The sequence below is a fragment of the Gracilinanus agilis genome, chromosome 2 (genome assembly GCF_016433145.1).
Source record: "Gracilinanus agilis isolate LMUSP501 chromosome 2, AgileGrace, whole genome shotgun sequence".
NCBI classification, from domain to species: domain Eukaryota; kingdom Metazoa; phylum Chordata; class Mammalia; order Didelphimorphia; family Didelphidae; genus Gracilinanus; species Gracilinanus agilis.
In genome coordinates, this window is record NC_058131.1 from 36,436,163 (window position 1) to 36,451,526 (window position 15,364).

General features: G+C 36.8%; 1 protein-coding gene across 1 annotated transcript; it reads left to right on the forward strand.

Moving 5' to 3' along the window:
* The first annotated feature begins 6,131 nt into the window (after positions 1–6,131).
* On the forward strand, positions 6,132–12,976 carry LOC123233172 (zinc finger protein 883-like). Its single transcript, XM_044659324.1, has 6 exons — positions 6,132–6,309; positions 8,033–8,179; positions 11,067–11,211; positions 11,497–11,913; positions 11,998–12,578; positions 12,666–12,976. The coding sequence occupies exons 1-6, from the start codon at positions 6,132–6,134 to the stop codon at positions 12,974–12,976; spliced, it is 1,779 nt and encodes a 592-aa protein (XP_044515259.1).
* Positions 12,977–15,364: the final 2,388 nt, after the last annotated feature.

The following is a 15,364-nucleotide window of genomic DNA, read 5'->3' on the forward strand; positions in this document are numbered from 1 at the left end:
GAGCACTTATTTTCTCTTTCATGCATCTCCTTCCTCCTCCCAAGGGAAATAAACTATTATAACAAATAGGCATCATCATGTAAAACAGATTCTTGTATTGGGGAATGGCTAAATAATTTGAATCTTTAAAATATATAAGAAACAGCAGGTATGAGGACTTCAGAGAAACACAGGAAGACTTGTTTGAATTGATGCAGAGTGGAGAAGGCAGAATCAGGAGAAAAATATACACGGGGACTAAAAAACTGAGAATAAAAATTATAAAACAGCTGAAGTCAGATTAAATTCAAGGACCAGTCTTGGTTCCAAAGGACAAAGAGTAAAATACATCTTCCTTATCTTAATAGGAAGATAAAAGACTGTGGTTGCAGAAAGTTTCATACTTTGTCAGATTCAGTGCTCTTTTGGTTTTGCTTTATTGTTTATTTTTGATACAAGGAAAAGTAAGTTGGGAGAGAAGTATATCAGGAAATGTCTATGGCATAAAAAACAAAAGGCATCAATTAAAATTTAAAGTATCAAGTATTGTGGGAGAGAGAAACTTTCATTATCCATTTTCTTAAGTTTCAACTTACATAAGGCTTATCTCTAGAATTTATTTTGGCATAGTCAGAAAATGCGGATTTGAGCATATTTCCTACTAAACTGCTCTCCAGTATTTTTAGTAGTTATTGTATAAAGAGTTCTATCTCAAATACTTAGTGTTTTTAAATTTGTTAAAGATTAGACTACTATATACATTTCCTGACCTATCTATTCTCTTCCACTGATAATCTTTTTTATTCAGGACAAGATAGAGTTGATAATTATTGGTATAAAATATAAATTAAAATTTGATGCTACTCTTCACCTTAACATTCTCTAGAATTGGTTGGTTGGTTTTTCTCTTATTTCAAAAGGATTTTTTTACCTTTTGATTCATGAAATGAATTTTGTAATTATTTTGTCTAGCTCCATAAACTATTCCCTAGGTAATTTGAATACTATGGCATTAAATTTTTAGATGAATTTGGAAAGTGCTTCCTCTTTTTTTTTTCTATTTTATTGTAACCTAGCTTCAAAAATCAAATTCTCTCCATTTATTTATGTCTTTTTTAAAAACCAGACTTATAATTTCATTTGTATAGTATACTCTTGATAAGGTACTTCTCTCTCCTAATGCACATCTGTACAATGAGTTAAATTTACTTCTCAGAGTCACAGGTTTATTGTGTGTCAGAGGTGAGACTTGAACCTATATTTTTCTGATTCTGAGACCAATTCTCTGTCCATCACGCTAGTCTGCCTTTAGTTTTTATTTCTGTGATAATTGTTTCCTATGTATGTACATATATATGTGTGATGTATATAACATTATATACATAACATGTATTACATAATGTATACTTTTTTTTGTATATATATATACATATATATATATATTTGTATAAATGTATAGATGGCAGAACCGGCAATTTCTTCCCTTTCAAAAAAGGCTTCAAGCAGAAGTGTGCCTCCACACAAACGGAAGACAAGGATGATGGAAAATTAAATAGACATAGACCCAGAGGGAGCTGCCTAACTAGGACTTGTAAGAGCTAAAACTCAGCAGCCCTGCCTCTGGTTCTTACCCCTTGAGAGACAAGGGAGTCCAGCTTAGACAACCACTAACTGAGGTTCATTTCTCACCCCTGGGAGAGAAATACCAAGTGGCAGTTAGATAGGGCAGATCTTGGCCAAAGCTCCACAGATGACAAAGAACCAGACCAATTCCAGTCACAAAAACTAAAAGAGATTTGGTTTGTTAACAAAGGGAGACAGATTTAGATTGTTCTGCACACTGTTCTAGTTATACAAAACATGGATATACACTTTTATAGGCTTCACAGTGAATGTTACTGCATTGACAAAGAAAATAACTATAACTAGGAACATTTTGTGAGTTCGGGTCCTATCATGGAACATTTTTCTTCTTATTAAAATATTGGTAATTAAAGTTTCTAAACTAGATCAATTTGGTCATGTTGATCTTTGTTTCATATAATTACTTATTCTCCCTTTTTAGTACTTACTATAAAAAACAACTGACTTGAAACAGTTTGAAGAGAGACCACTTAAAAATTATCAGACTCCTGGAAAACCCAAACCCAACAAAAAACATGGATTCTAAGAAACCATAAAATAAAACCACCTACATCTGTAATAATTAGAAGGTAAAGTGAAAAATAGAAAGGCTCCCCAACTACCTCCTGAAAGATGTCCCAAACTCAAAATATTCAAGACTGTTATAGCCACTTTCTAGAATTTCCTTATTAAAAAAAAAAATAACTACAAGGAGCCAGAAAGAGTACAAGAATCAAGGAGTCACAGTCTGGATCACGTAAGACTATGCTATAAGGAGAGAAAATCTTGGAATATGACATTCCAAAATGCCAAAATATATCTAGTTGGCCCCAGACCCAATCATGCTGTGCCCTGACCATCTTTTTATCATGTTACCCAAAGACTCCAAACCAGTCTCTCTGCTCACACTTTGGGGAATGTTCTTTTGATTGGTTAGAATTCCCTATGTCTAGGTGACTGCAGGACCAACCATTGGCATTCTGGTCATGCTGTCCAGATGCTGCTTACCACCCTAGCCCCCATCTGACCCTTTAGCTATGAACTATGGGACCGTGCTCTCCTAATTGGTAACAGTTTGCCATATCTAGCCAGTTCCAATCCTGACCATGCTGCATCCTAGCCATCTTCCCCACCATAGCTCTGGCACCATTTTCCACCAGCTAATAGAATACAAACAAATCAACACTACTAATACAAGTACTACAATACTATTCCTGCAAAAGGCATTTTAGTTGCTGCCCTTTGATTCCCTGCATCACTCCATGACATCTAGACAAAACACCCTCTCTGTCTGCCACCACCCCATCTATGTCATCTCCCACTATTAAAATATTAGCTCCCAGAAAGCAGTGACTGCCTTTCTTTTTGTATTTGTATCCACAGTGCTTAGCAAGCACTTTTTAAAAGTTTATCATTTATATCCTATCCCACTATCAATGGCTTATTTGATTTTACTGAACAGCTTCTCTTTTTTCTTCTTTAAATTTTTCTACTAAAGAATTTCTGATTAGGAAACAAGAGTGAAGTGCATTTGGAAATAAATTTGAAGAAAAAACAAAAGGTGTTAATTTAAAATAGTTTTAAAGGCAAAACAAGAACTATGTGCTAGAAGAGACAAATTTGGAAGCTTCAAGATATTAATTTTCAGGATATTTGAAAAAAAAAAGAAATGGAATTTGCCTTCATTGTAGCCATCCTCCTACTTCTCCTTCTCCCCTCCTTCCCCTTATTTTGCCTAGAACCCAGGCCACCACAATCTTCCTTTTCCTTTCCAAACAAGGAGCTGCTAACATACACCATTCTCCCCTCTTTTTCTTTTTTTTTTCTTTTGAACTTTATTAATATTTTTTTTAGAAAAATTTTCCATGGTTACATAATTCTTGTTTTTACTTTCCCCTTAACCTCCCCACCCCCATATCCAGTGCGCATTTACACTGGTTTTAACATGTCTGATCAATCAGGACTTATTTACATATTATTGATAGTTGCATTGGTATGGTCGTTTCTGGTCTACATCCCCAATCATGTCTGCATCGACCCATGTTTTCAAGCGGTTGTTTTTCTTCTGTGTTTCCACTCCTGCAGTTCTTCCTCTGAATGTGGGTAGTGTTCTTTTCCATAAGTCCCTCAGAATTGTCCTGGGTCATTGCATTGCTGCTAGTATAGAAGTCCATTACATTCAATTTTACCACAGTGTATCAGTCTCTGTGTACAATGTTCTCCTGGTTCTGCTCCTTTCACTCTGCATCAATTCCTGGGGGTCTTTCCAGTTCACATGGAATTCCTCCAGTTTATTATTCCTTTGAGCACAATAGTATTCCATCACCAACATATACCACAATTTGTTTAGCCATTCCCCAATTGAAGGGCATCCCTTCGTTTTCCAGTTTTTTGCCACCACAAAAAGCGCGACTATAAATATTTTTGTATAAGTCTGTTTTATCTATGATCTCTTTGGGGTACAAACCCAGCAATGCTATGGCTGGATCAAAGGGCAGGCAGTCTTTTATTGCTCTTTGGGCATAGTTCCAAATTGCCATCCAGAATGGTTGATTCAGTTCACAACTCCACCAACAATGCATTAATGTCCCAATTTTGCCACATCCCCTCCAACATTCATTACTCTCCCCTACTATCATTTTAGCCAATCTATTAGGTGTGAGGTGGTACTTCAGAGTTGTTTTGATTTGCCTTTCTCTAATTATTAGAGATTTAGAACACTTTCTCATGTGCTTATTGAAAGTTTTGATTTCTTTATCTGAAAATTGCCTATTCATGTCCCTTGCCCATTTATCAATTGGGGAATGGCTTGACTTTTTTATACAATTGATTTAGCTCCTTGTATACTTGAGTAATTAGACCTCTGTCAGAGTTTTTTGTTATAAAGATTTTTTCCCAGTTGTTTCCCTTCTGATTTTGGTTGCATTGTTTTTGTTTGCACAAAAACTTTTTTAATTTAATATAATCAAAATTATTTATTTTACACTTTGTAATTTTTTCTAACTCTTGCTTGATTTTAAAATTTTCCCTTTCCCATAGTTTTGACAGGTATACTAATCTATGTTCACCTAATTTTCTTATAATTTCCTTCTTTATATTTAAGTTATTCACCCATTCTGAATTTATCTTGGTGTAGGGTTTGAGATGTTGATCTAAGCCTAATCTCTCCCATATTGTTTTCCAATTTCCCAGCAGTTTTTGTCAAATAGTGGATTTTTGTCCCAAAAATTGGGCTCTTTGGGTTTATCATAGACAGTCTTGCTGACGTCACTTACCCCAAGTCTATTCCATTGATCCTCCCTTCTGTCTCTTAGCCAGTACCATATCATTTTGATGACCGCTGCTTTATAGTATAGTTTACTCTCTGGTACTGCTAGGCCAACTTCCTTCATGTTTTTTTTCATTATTTCTTGATCTTCTCTCCCCTCTTTTTCAATACTATGTGTTGTCTCCCCCAATTAGAGTCCAAGTTCCTAACAGACAGGAATTGTTTTACTTGCTTCTATTTGTATCCTGTGTTGGGGACAGTGCCTGGCACATGGCAAGTGCCAAATAAATGATTTTTTTTATTTATTCATTCATGCATACATATATACATACCAGATGCTTAGAAAGAAATCACAGGTGCTGTCATTTTAAAAATGTGATTAATAGGATGCAGCCTGGTGCAGTGAGATGGGCATTGCATCTGAAGTCAAGGAACCTGGCTCTGTTTCTCACTCTGTGAGACCTTAGTCAAATCATTTAAAATTTCTGGGCATCAGTTTTCTCACCTCTAAAATGAGAGGGTTGGACTAAATGATCTCGAAGGTCCTTTCCAGCTATAACTATGATCCTATGATTCTAGGAATTCCTAATCCAGAGGCCTGTTTTCTCACCTTATATTAAATATGAGAATCCTTGATAAAAATATGAGAATGAAAGAATTAGGCTTTTGCAAACTATTTTCTACAGTGGAACACCAGATTCATATTCACACGATTTATCATAAGGCACAGAAATTGAAAGAGTTTGCTGTATTTATTGTTTCTGATTATTTTTAAAAGCATTTGATTAATAAGAAAATGCAACCTAAGAAACTCCTCTCCACAAGATGTGTCTAATACATGTTAAGATTTTAAAGATTCTTGGATAGAGGCAGCCATATTCCAGGCATCCAAACAAGAAGATATATGCCAGCATCAAGTTGTTTAATACTGATATAGGACATATTCTGAGCAGCATACAAATGTGAAAGGATTTCTCTTTAAATAATAACCAACAAATATTCCTTTCGTAGATGTTATGCTAATTTCATTAAGGCCCAGAATACTACAGATGTTCACAGATCCATACATGGCCACTCAAGGGAGTAGCTGACTAGTCTCTACATGAAAAACCAAACAGTTAAGAATGATTTTCTGTCCAAAGTATCGTATTGCATTACATTAGCAATCCTTCAAGCATACATATCTTGGATGGATACTACTGAGCGTGAAGTAAGAATAATCCAAATCCTTATTCTTTCCCCTCTATATCCTGCTACCTTCATGTCGTCCTTGTGGTCCCTGGGTGATCAGGAACATGATTCGGCGTTTCAGATGTCACTCACCTTCCAAGATGTCACCGTGGACTTCTCCCAGGAAGAATGGGACCGCTTAGAGCCTGCTCAGAAGGACATGTACAGGGATGTGATGCTAGAGAACTATGAGAATTTTGTCTTCCTTGGTAAGATCAGTTTTTCCATTATGAATCATCTTCTCATTTTCTAACAACTATGGGATGTCTGTAACATATCACTGAGTTTTCACTTTATATGCAGGGATAGTCTCCTGAATACATTATGTGAAGTTTCCTAAATTATTTGATAACAACAATAATAGCTGGCACTTAGTAGTACTTTAAGGTTTGCAAAGCACTTTACAGATATTTAATTTGATCTTCATAATAATCCTGTGAAGGGGATGCTCTTGGTATCCTCATTTTATAGAGGGGGAAACTTGAGGGAGAGAGAAGTTAAGTGACTTACTCAGGGTCCACAGCTAGTGAGTGTTGGAGGAAATGGCAATCTATCCATACCTTCCCCAGCTTATATTTATGGTGTTGGCTTTTTGTTCCCAAGTAAAAGACTCCATTTATCTTTATTGAATTTCATATCGTTAGATTCAGCCCAATGCCACAGCCTAGTGGTGGCAGTTTATCCATGCCTTCCTCAGCTTATATTTATGGAGTTGTTTTTTTGTCCCCAAGCAAAAGACTCCATTTATCCTTTTTGAATTTCATTTTATTAGAATCAGTCCAATGCTATAACTTGTCAAGATCCTTTTGGATCCCAGCTATCATCCAGGGTATAAGCTATCCTTCCCAGCTTTGTATCATCTGTAGTTTGAAATGAACATATTTTGTATTCCTTAAATGAGCAGGCTTTCTTTAAAGCCAAATCATCCCCATTCCTCACTCCTAGTGTTTCTTGGAATACAGTATCATTTGTACCATCATCTGGGTCTTCCTAGCATGTTCTCTGCTCCCTAAAGGGAAAAGGTAAGATTGAATTCTATAATGTCTCTTTCCTTAAGCACTTTAGCACTTTGCCATTTCTATCCCTATGAGCAGGACTTCCAGTTTCCAAGCCAGATGTGATTTCCCACCTGGAAAGAAGAGAAACCCCATGGATGACAGAGAATGAAGTCCTGATAAGCACTTATCTAGGTGAGTGAATGAAAACCAAACAGGTGGGATCATTTAAAGGATTTAAAAATTTAGCTGGTGAGTAAGGGGGTTAGGATATTTTCCCCAACATCTCCTAGACCTATAGATTATGGTTCATTTGTCCTTCATTTTCAAAGAGGACCATCATGGGGTGATGTCTTGATTTTTGAGTGAATTGGATTTGGGTGAGGCAGAATTACACACAGTGGTTGGCCTCCCTTCTTTTCCAGAGGCCTCACTCTCTTTCAGAGCCATGGAAGCCCAGTGGCAAAACAAAAATCAGGACAACTGGTGATGGCCCAGGATGCAGTGGATGACCTTGAATGCTTCACTTTGCCTGCTTACACTGCCTTGGGAACAAGTTATTCTCATCTGCTTGTCCCATCAGGGGATATCTTCATATGTTTGGGGTAGACATGGGGCTGTCGCTATCTAACCTGAGTTCTCTCCTATAACCTCCTTTTTGAGTACAGTTACTTTCTGATATATCTCTCTGCTCACATACTCCAGTCTCAAAGAGAAGGGCCTTTCTTCTTTCTAGTGCTGGATCTTTTTCTTTCCTGACTCCTCCTGTGGTTATTTTCTCCTTTCATCTTTAATCTCTCTCTCATCAAAGTTTCCTCTCCTCCTGCTTTTAGATAGAATTATATCAACCTGTATTTAAAACTGACACAGAACAAACCCTTCCCTTGGTCTTGTTACTTCTTGTGTTTGACTTGCAGTTTTTCTCATTCTTTTCAAGTGTCAAACTCCCATCTCAAACATGTTACAGAAGCAGCCACACACATAACTGGCAGCAGCAGCTGCTTCCTTCAGCACTGGGCTATGGAACAGCAGCCAAAAGGGCCACACCTTGCAGCCCTGCTGAATTGCATTGTTGAAGCAGCATGTATAGATGGCATTTACCAGCATCATTAAGAAGCAGAAAATTTGACTACTAATTGCCAGCAGATTGGAAATTAACAGAATCTGGTTTAGGCTTGATGTAAAGAAAAACTTTCTAACAATTAGAGCATCCCCAGGTCAAAATAAACTCTCTTGAAAAGTCATGAGTTCCCTCTCACTGAAACCTTTTAGGCAAGACTAAAAGTTCACTTGCTGGAGATGTTTTGAAGGTGATTCCTGGACTAGATGGTCACACTCTGAGATCCTATGTTCTTTGTGGCATGCCTGTGTCCATTCTAATTACTTCACCTTCCAGCTTAATGTTCTGTCCTCTAAGTAATTAGCCATACATACTTCCCAAAATTCCCTGCCGTGAACTCATCTTCTCTGTTTACAGAATCATAAATTTAGTGTTGGCAATGTCCTTAGGAGTCACTTGACCAGTTCTCTTCTCATTTTGCCCATAAGGAAACTGAATCCATAGAGATTAAGTGACTTCCCAAATCATACCCAGATCCTCAGACTCTCACCACTGTACCATGAGTCCTCCTTATTGGGGATTCATTGTTAGAGAAGTATAAGGTAAATCAGTGGAAGTAAGTGAAAGTGCCCAGAGATGGTGTTGGTAGAAAGGAAGAGAGTAAGTGACTAGTCCTTTAAAAAGCCCCATAGTAAAGGATCAAGAAAAAATGAACCAGAAGGAAATAGGGCAAGAGAATGTGATGTGTCTACAGCCCCAGGAGGAGAGTATCCTGTAGGAGGGAGAACTGCCAACAGTGACCAAACCATGTAGAGGCCTTGAGAAAAGGCCATGGGATCCAGTGATTTAAAAGTCATTTGTACTCCAGAATTTTGGCAGAAACATACTTATAAGGGGTTGTGGCAAAAGTATGTAAAGTGGCTACACCTCATTAAAACTGCCTTGGCAGTCAGGCTAGACTAGGTGGAGAGTAACGGGCCTCAAACCCCCCAAGCATGTGAAGACTTCCTTGGGCAGAATGGGTGAATGAGAACTATTTGTTCCAACAGACTTGAAGTTAGTTGAAACAGGCTCTGTGGAGCACTCAGAACCTGGTCAGACGCTAAAGATACAAAAATCATCCACTACATCCTGGGCCATTGCCAGTTATCCTAATTTCTGTCTTAAACCACTGGAATTCAGTGACTCTGTTTTTCCTTTTCAAGCTACGAGTGGCAGAAAAGATCAGCCTCCCACCCCCAACAGTTCTATTCAGGTTCCTATAATGGGGAAGTCATGCTTCCTTTAAGTTGTACTTGAGAAGTTGATGTTTTCAAACCAAGGTTAGAATTTTACATTTATCTCTTATAAATTTAAGTTCATTGGATTAAGCCTGGCATTCTAGTCAAAACATTTTGACTCTTAATTCTGTAATGAAGTAGGTTAATCATCCCTCTCACTATCTGGACATTCGATAATTTCAAGTAGTCGTTGATTAAAATTTCAATAGGTCCCAAGAGCACTCTGTTATAGAAGCATCTCCAAGTTGATATCAACATTAATGGCTGCTTTTGGAGTTCTGTAATTTCACTTAAGCAGTTAGAAGCCTACTTTTCTTTATTACTGTCCAGCCCAGAGGTGTCAAACTCATGGCCCTCAGTCATTCCCCAAAACTTGAGGGCAGTGGAACCATATTATATATATATAGGAAATGTTTAACAAAAGAAATAATAATACAGGACAACATATAATGCTAATTGTGGTTATCTAAATCACTATGTGGCCCACATGGATCAGTTTCTATTTGAAATTAATAACACTGTTCCAGCCCGTATCTGTCCTTCTTATCTGTGTGGTTAGTATGAACCACGATTTATTGTTGGTCCATATTGAGCTTGTGGACAACTAAAACACAGGTCATTAGAACATGAATTGCTACCCAGCTAAATCTCTCTCATACATATTTGCATATTTGATGTCTCAGTTGTAGGACTTACAATTATCCTTGTAAAATTTCATATTGTATATTCTGACCCATTCTTTCAGCTTGTTAACTGTTCAAAATTTTTTATCCCGATTTATTAATCCATTAAATCATTCTGCATATTTCTGTGTCAAGAACAATGTTAGTAAAATTTCAGCTATAATTTTGTCACCATTTTCTTGGTAAAAATATAGGATTAGGACCAATACAGAGCTCTAATGTATAAAGTAGAGAAAGTAATTCCAGGTTGACAACAACTCCTTTCTCATTATTCTTTTGGTGTAGGCTTATTTAAGCAGCTACAAATCTGTTGGCCTCTATTCTCATCTAACTTGTGCATCTTCTTGTCAACAAAGATATCTTGAGAGGTTTTGTCAGATACCTTGCTCAAAAAGCAAGCTGTTCAAAATAGAGATTTTTCAGTTTTACATATAATCCTTTTTTTTTTGCCTTACTCTTTTTATAAAAATTCTCACTTTACTTGGTATTCATTGAGTTCAAAGTTAAAAAAACTGATCTTTTAACAACCCACTGGTTTGCTGTTATCTAGATCCCCAGCAGTTCTGAAACTTTATAAAGAAAAATCATCTCTTCTCATTGATTTGATATGTTTTAAGGAAACCACATTATATTTTCTTGTCCTCATAAACCATCTCTTTGATAATAGGTTCTTGAATTTTGATGGAGAATTTATTCAAGTTTATCATCTTTATTTCTAGGAATTCATATATTTCTTCTTTCTGAATGTTGACACATTTTCATTAAGTTCTGGACAGTGAGGTGCTCTTTTACTCTCTCCTTCCCTTTGCTGTCCTTCACTTCCTCAATGTTTGTTCTACTTTTTCCAGACTTAATATCATTTACTCTGGATAAGAGGTAAAAATCTAGTTTAAATCACTTTTCTTTCTCCTAACACTGTGGAAATTGGCATTTTTCTGTTTCTTTCAGATTCCCTTATTCCGAAGACAGAATATGAAATTGAGGAGTCAACTCCAAAGCAGTATATTTCTATGGGAGAATCATCCAATGAGACACTCACAAAGGAGGGTCCCTGGAATTCCACTTTGGGAGAAGTTTGGGATCTTGATGTCAGGTTAGAGAGTCAAAAGGGAAACCAAGAGAGACAGCCAAGGCAGGTACCAGTCACTCACGAATATAGTTTATTTGGGAGAAAGCTCATTCTGGGGTCTTTCCTCATTCCACAATTGAGTTTTCCTAGAGGAGAAAGTCTCCATAAATATGACACACTTGGAGAGAGTTTCAAACAATTTTCAGACTTAATTAAGTATAATAGAATTGAATTAGGGAAGAAATTGTGTAAATATAACAAGTATAGGAAACCCTTCAATTATCAGTCAAATCTTATTCATTACTATAGAACACACACTAGAGGGAAACCTCTTAAATGCAATGAATGTGGCCGAGCTTTTAATAGCATCTTAAGCCTCACCATACATCAGAGAAGTCATGCTGGAGGGAAACTCTTTATATGTGATGAATGTGGGAAAGCCTTTAGCCAGAAAGAAAGCCTTGATACACATAAGATATTTCACACTGAAGACAAACTTTTTCCATGTAATGCATGTGAGAAAGCCTTCAGTAACAATTCACGCCTCATTGTGCATCAAAGAATTCATACTGGAGAGAAACCCTACATATGTAATGAGTGTGGAAAAGCCTTCAGCCAGAAGGGAAATCTTAAAACGCATAAGAGAATTCATACAGGTGAGAAGCCTTTTGAATGTAATGAATGTGGAAAAGTCTTCAGCAGCAATAGACACCTAACTCGACACCAGCGAATTCATTCTCAAGAGAAGCCCTGTGTATTGAATACATTTGGTAAAGCCTTCAACACCACCCCTTACCTTAGTAGACGTAGAATAATTAATAATAATAACACTGGAGAGAAACCATTTAAATGTTACGAATGTGGAAAAGGCTTCAGGTACAGCTCCTCCCTTATGCAGCATCAGAGAATTCATACTGGTGAGAAGCCCTTTATATGTAATGAATGTGGGAAAGCCTTCAACCAGAAGGGAATACTTAATACACATAAAATAACTCATACTGGAGAGAAACGCTTTCAATGTAATGCCTGTGGGAGAGCCTTTAGACACCGTTCATCCCTTATGCGACATCAAAGAATTCATACTGGAGAGAAACCCTATAAATGTAATCAGTGTGATAAAGCCTTTAGCCAGAAGGGAGGCCTTAATGCACATAAGATTGCACATACTGGAGAGAAACACTTTGAATGTAGTGAATGTGGAAAAGGCTTCAGATACTGCTCATTTCTTGTGCAACATCAGAGGATTCATACTGGTGAGAAGCCCTATATATGCAATGACTGTGGGAAGGCCTTTGGCCGGAAGGGAAGCCTTAACACCCATAGGAGAATTCATACAGGTGAAACTCCTTTTGGATGTAATGAATGTGAGAAAGCCTTCACCAATAATCAGAGTTTAGCTCGACATCAAATATTCTCTCATATTCGAGAGAAACCCTTTCATTGTAATGAATGTCAGAAATCTTTCAGCCAGAGAGGAGATCTTAATAAACATAAGAGAATTCATACTGGAGAGAAACCTTTTCAGTGTGAGGAGTGTGGGAAAGCTTTTACCCGTAGTGAAAATCTCAAAGGACATAAGAAAATTCATACTGAAGAGAAGCCGTTTCAGTGTGACGAATGTGAGAAAGCTTTCAAATGGAGTGGAAACCTTAAAGAACATAAAAAAACTCATGCTGGAATGAAGCTCTTTGAATGGAATGAAAAAGGAAATGTTTTTGGTCCAAACTTTGTGGCATATGGTGAAATTCATAATGGAGAAAAGAAACCCTTTGAATATAAACAAATGTGAGAAAATTTTCAGAAACAGCTCATTACTTTAAAAATTTGAGAATTTCTACTGTAAACTATTTCAATATAAGGAAACTGGGAAAGCCTTCAACAGAAAACAACAACTTTATTGCACATCAGATAATTCATATTAGAGAGAAAAGTTTTCACGATTTAAAAAATGTGAGGAATTTTTCAATTTGAGAAAAAACCTGAAGGACATAAGTAGATTCATCAAACAATATAACCTGGATCTGTGATTTCAACAGTGTGGAAACTCCCTCTACCAGTGTGGAAGACAGTCCATTTTATAACATTGTCTTAGAGAGTTTCCGGACACTCAGAAATGTTAAGTGACTTGCCCAGATAGCATCAGGCTAGGGCTTCTTGACTCTGGAGTTTTATGCTCTATCCAAAATACCAACTAATAACCTCTCAAGGATACTCATACTGGAGAAAAACTCTTTGAATGTAAATTTCATAAAGTCCTTAGCAATAGTGCAACTTGTAGTAGTCATCAAAGAAATCATACTGAAGAGAAATCCTTTCAGTAAAATAAATGTAGGAATGCTTTCACTTAGAGTAGAAACCTGAAGCACCAGAAGTTAATTCATATTGGAGAGATTCTTTGAATGTAATGAATGTTGTACATCTTTCAGGCTGATATAAAAGCTTCAATACATATAAGAAAATTCATATTGGCTAGAAAACTTTTGATTATAATGTATTTGGGAAAATTTTCAATCTAGAAAACCTTGTAGAACCTTGAATAATTCATATGGGTGAGGATGTTCATAAATGTAATGAATGTGGAAATGCCCTCAGAATGAGCTCATCCCTTATGAAGCATAATGACCCTGGCAAAACCTTTGGAGTCCATTCTTCATCAGATGTTTCATACTGGAGATTAACCATGCATTTAATCGAAGGAATGCTTCATCAAGTTTTATCATCTGTTAAATATTGGAGAGTCAAGATGTCAAGTTTTGTCATCAATTAAATTGTTGTTTGTTGCTTTGAGAGGAGGAAAAAATAGCCCCATCCTCCTTTATGTTCTGCTTTTTGGTTATACTAGCTACTAATCAGGTCCAGTTGCAAAAATGTAAAATATGAAGTGCTGCCCAAAGTATAGGTCTGATTTTTTTAAAAGTATTTTTAGTAAACACACCAAAATATTAATATTAAAATTTTATAACTTCTTATAGCCAAGAAATAAAGAATGATAGATAAATGTGCTAGGATACCTCCCTCTCTAAGGGATGTTTAATATGGAAACTACCTCTTTGGAAGGTCTTCTTGAAATGTAAATTAATTACCCTTAGGCTTATTTGGATCAGATTCATATATACTGCTCTTCTGGATCTGGAATAGCATTATAAAAAGAAAGCAACTTTTAAAATTACCTGGTACTGACTGGACAGCTAGATCGTTCAGTAGAGATAACCAGGCCTGTAGATGAGAGGTCCTGGGTTCAAATTTTACCTCAGTTCCTAGTTGTGTGATCCTGAGCAAGTCACTTAACCCCAATTATCTAGTCCTTATCTCTCTTCTGCCTAGGAACCTATACTTAGTATCAATTTTAAGATAAAGTAAGGGTTCTAAAAAAGAATTACCTGGTTGAAATGCTATTTTGGAACTTAGGGATGAAAAGTAGAAAAAAATAACAAATGGACTTTAAGAAAATTTGCTTCCTGATTCAAAGGAACAATGTAGCAACTCAGAGAACTCTAGATCACTCTGGTGAATTCTAGATTTGATCTTCATACCACTAACTGGTTCTTGAATGGTCATGGAAACTGGCTTATTGTTTCCTCATCATTTCTAAAGCCATCATCTCAAGTAAATCTATACCTTATCAAAATCCCCAAGGGCAGTAGAGTAAGCAGTAAAATCTGTACAAGTAAGGCAACATGGTATATTGTAAATAGAGTGCCGGATTTGGAATAAGGAAGATGTAGGTTCAAATCCCATCTCAAACACTAGCCTTTTGACCCTGAGTCAAACCCTTAACCAACATGGGCCTCAGGTTCTTCATCTATAAAATGGAGTAGTTGGACCTCTAAAAGCCTTTCCAGCTCCTAAATCTATGATAAGCCTACAGAGACTGGGAATTGGATTAGATTCCCTTAACCTTGGCAGGGTATGTGTAGAAAACATCAATCACCCCTTCCTGTCATTAGGATAAAATTAGATGTTTGGTCTGTTAAGTAAGTTTTAATAAGTGAAGGACATGAGAATTCTGTAAAGCTGTCTAAGGCTCAGCTAGGAACTTAGAGCAAGAGATGATGCTGGAATTCTGTGGAATGTTGGAGAAGGGGGTGTAAATTAACTGCCACTCTTGGGAGTTTGCGCTCTCTCTCTCTCTCTCTCTCTCTCTCTCTCTCTCTCTCTCTCTCTCTCTCTCTCTCTC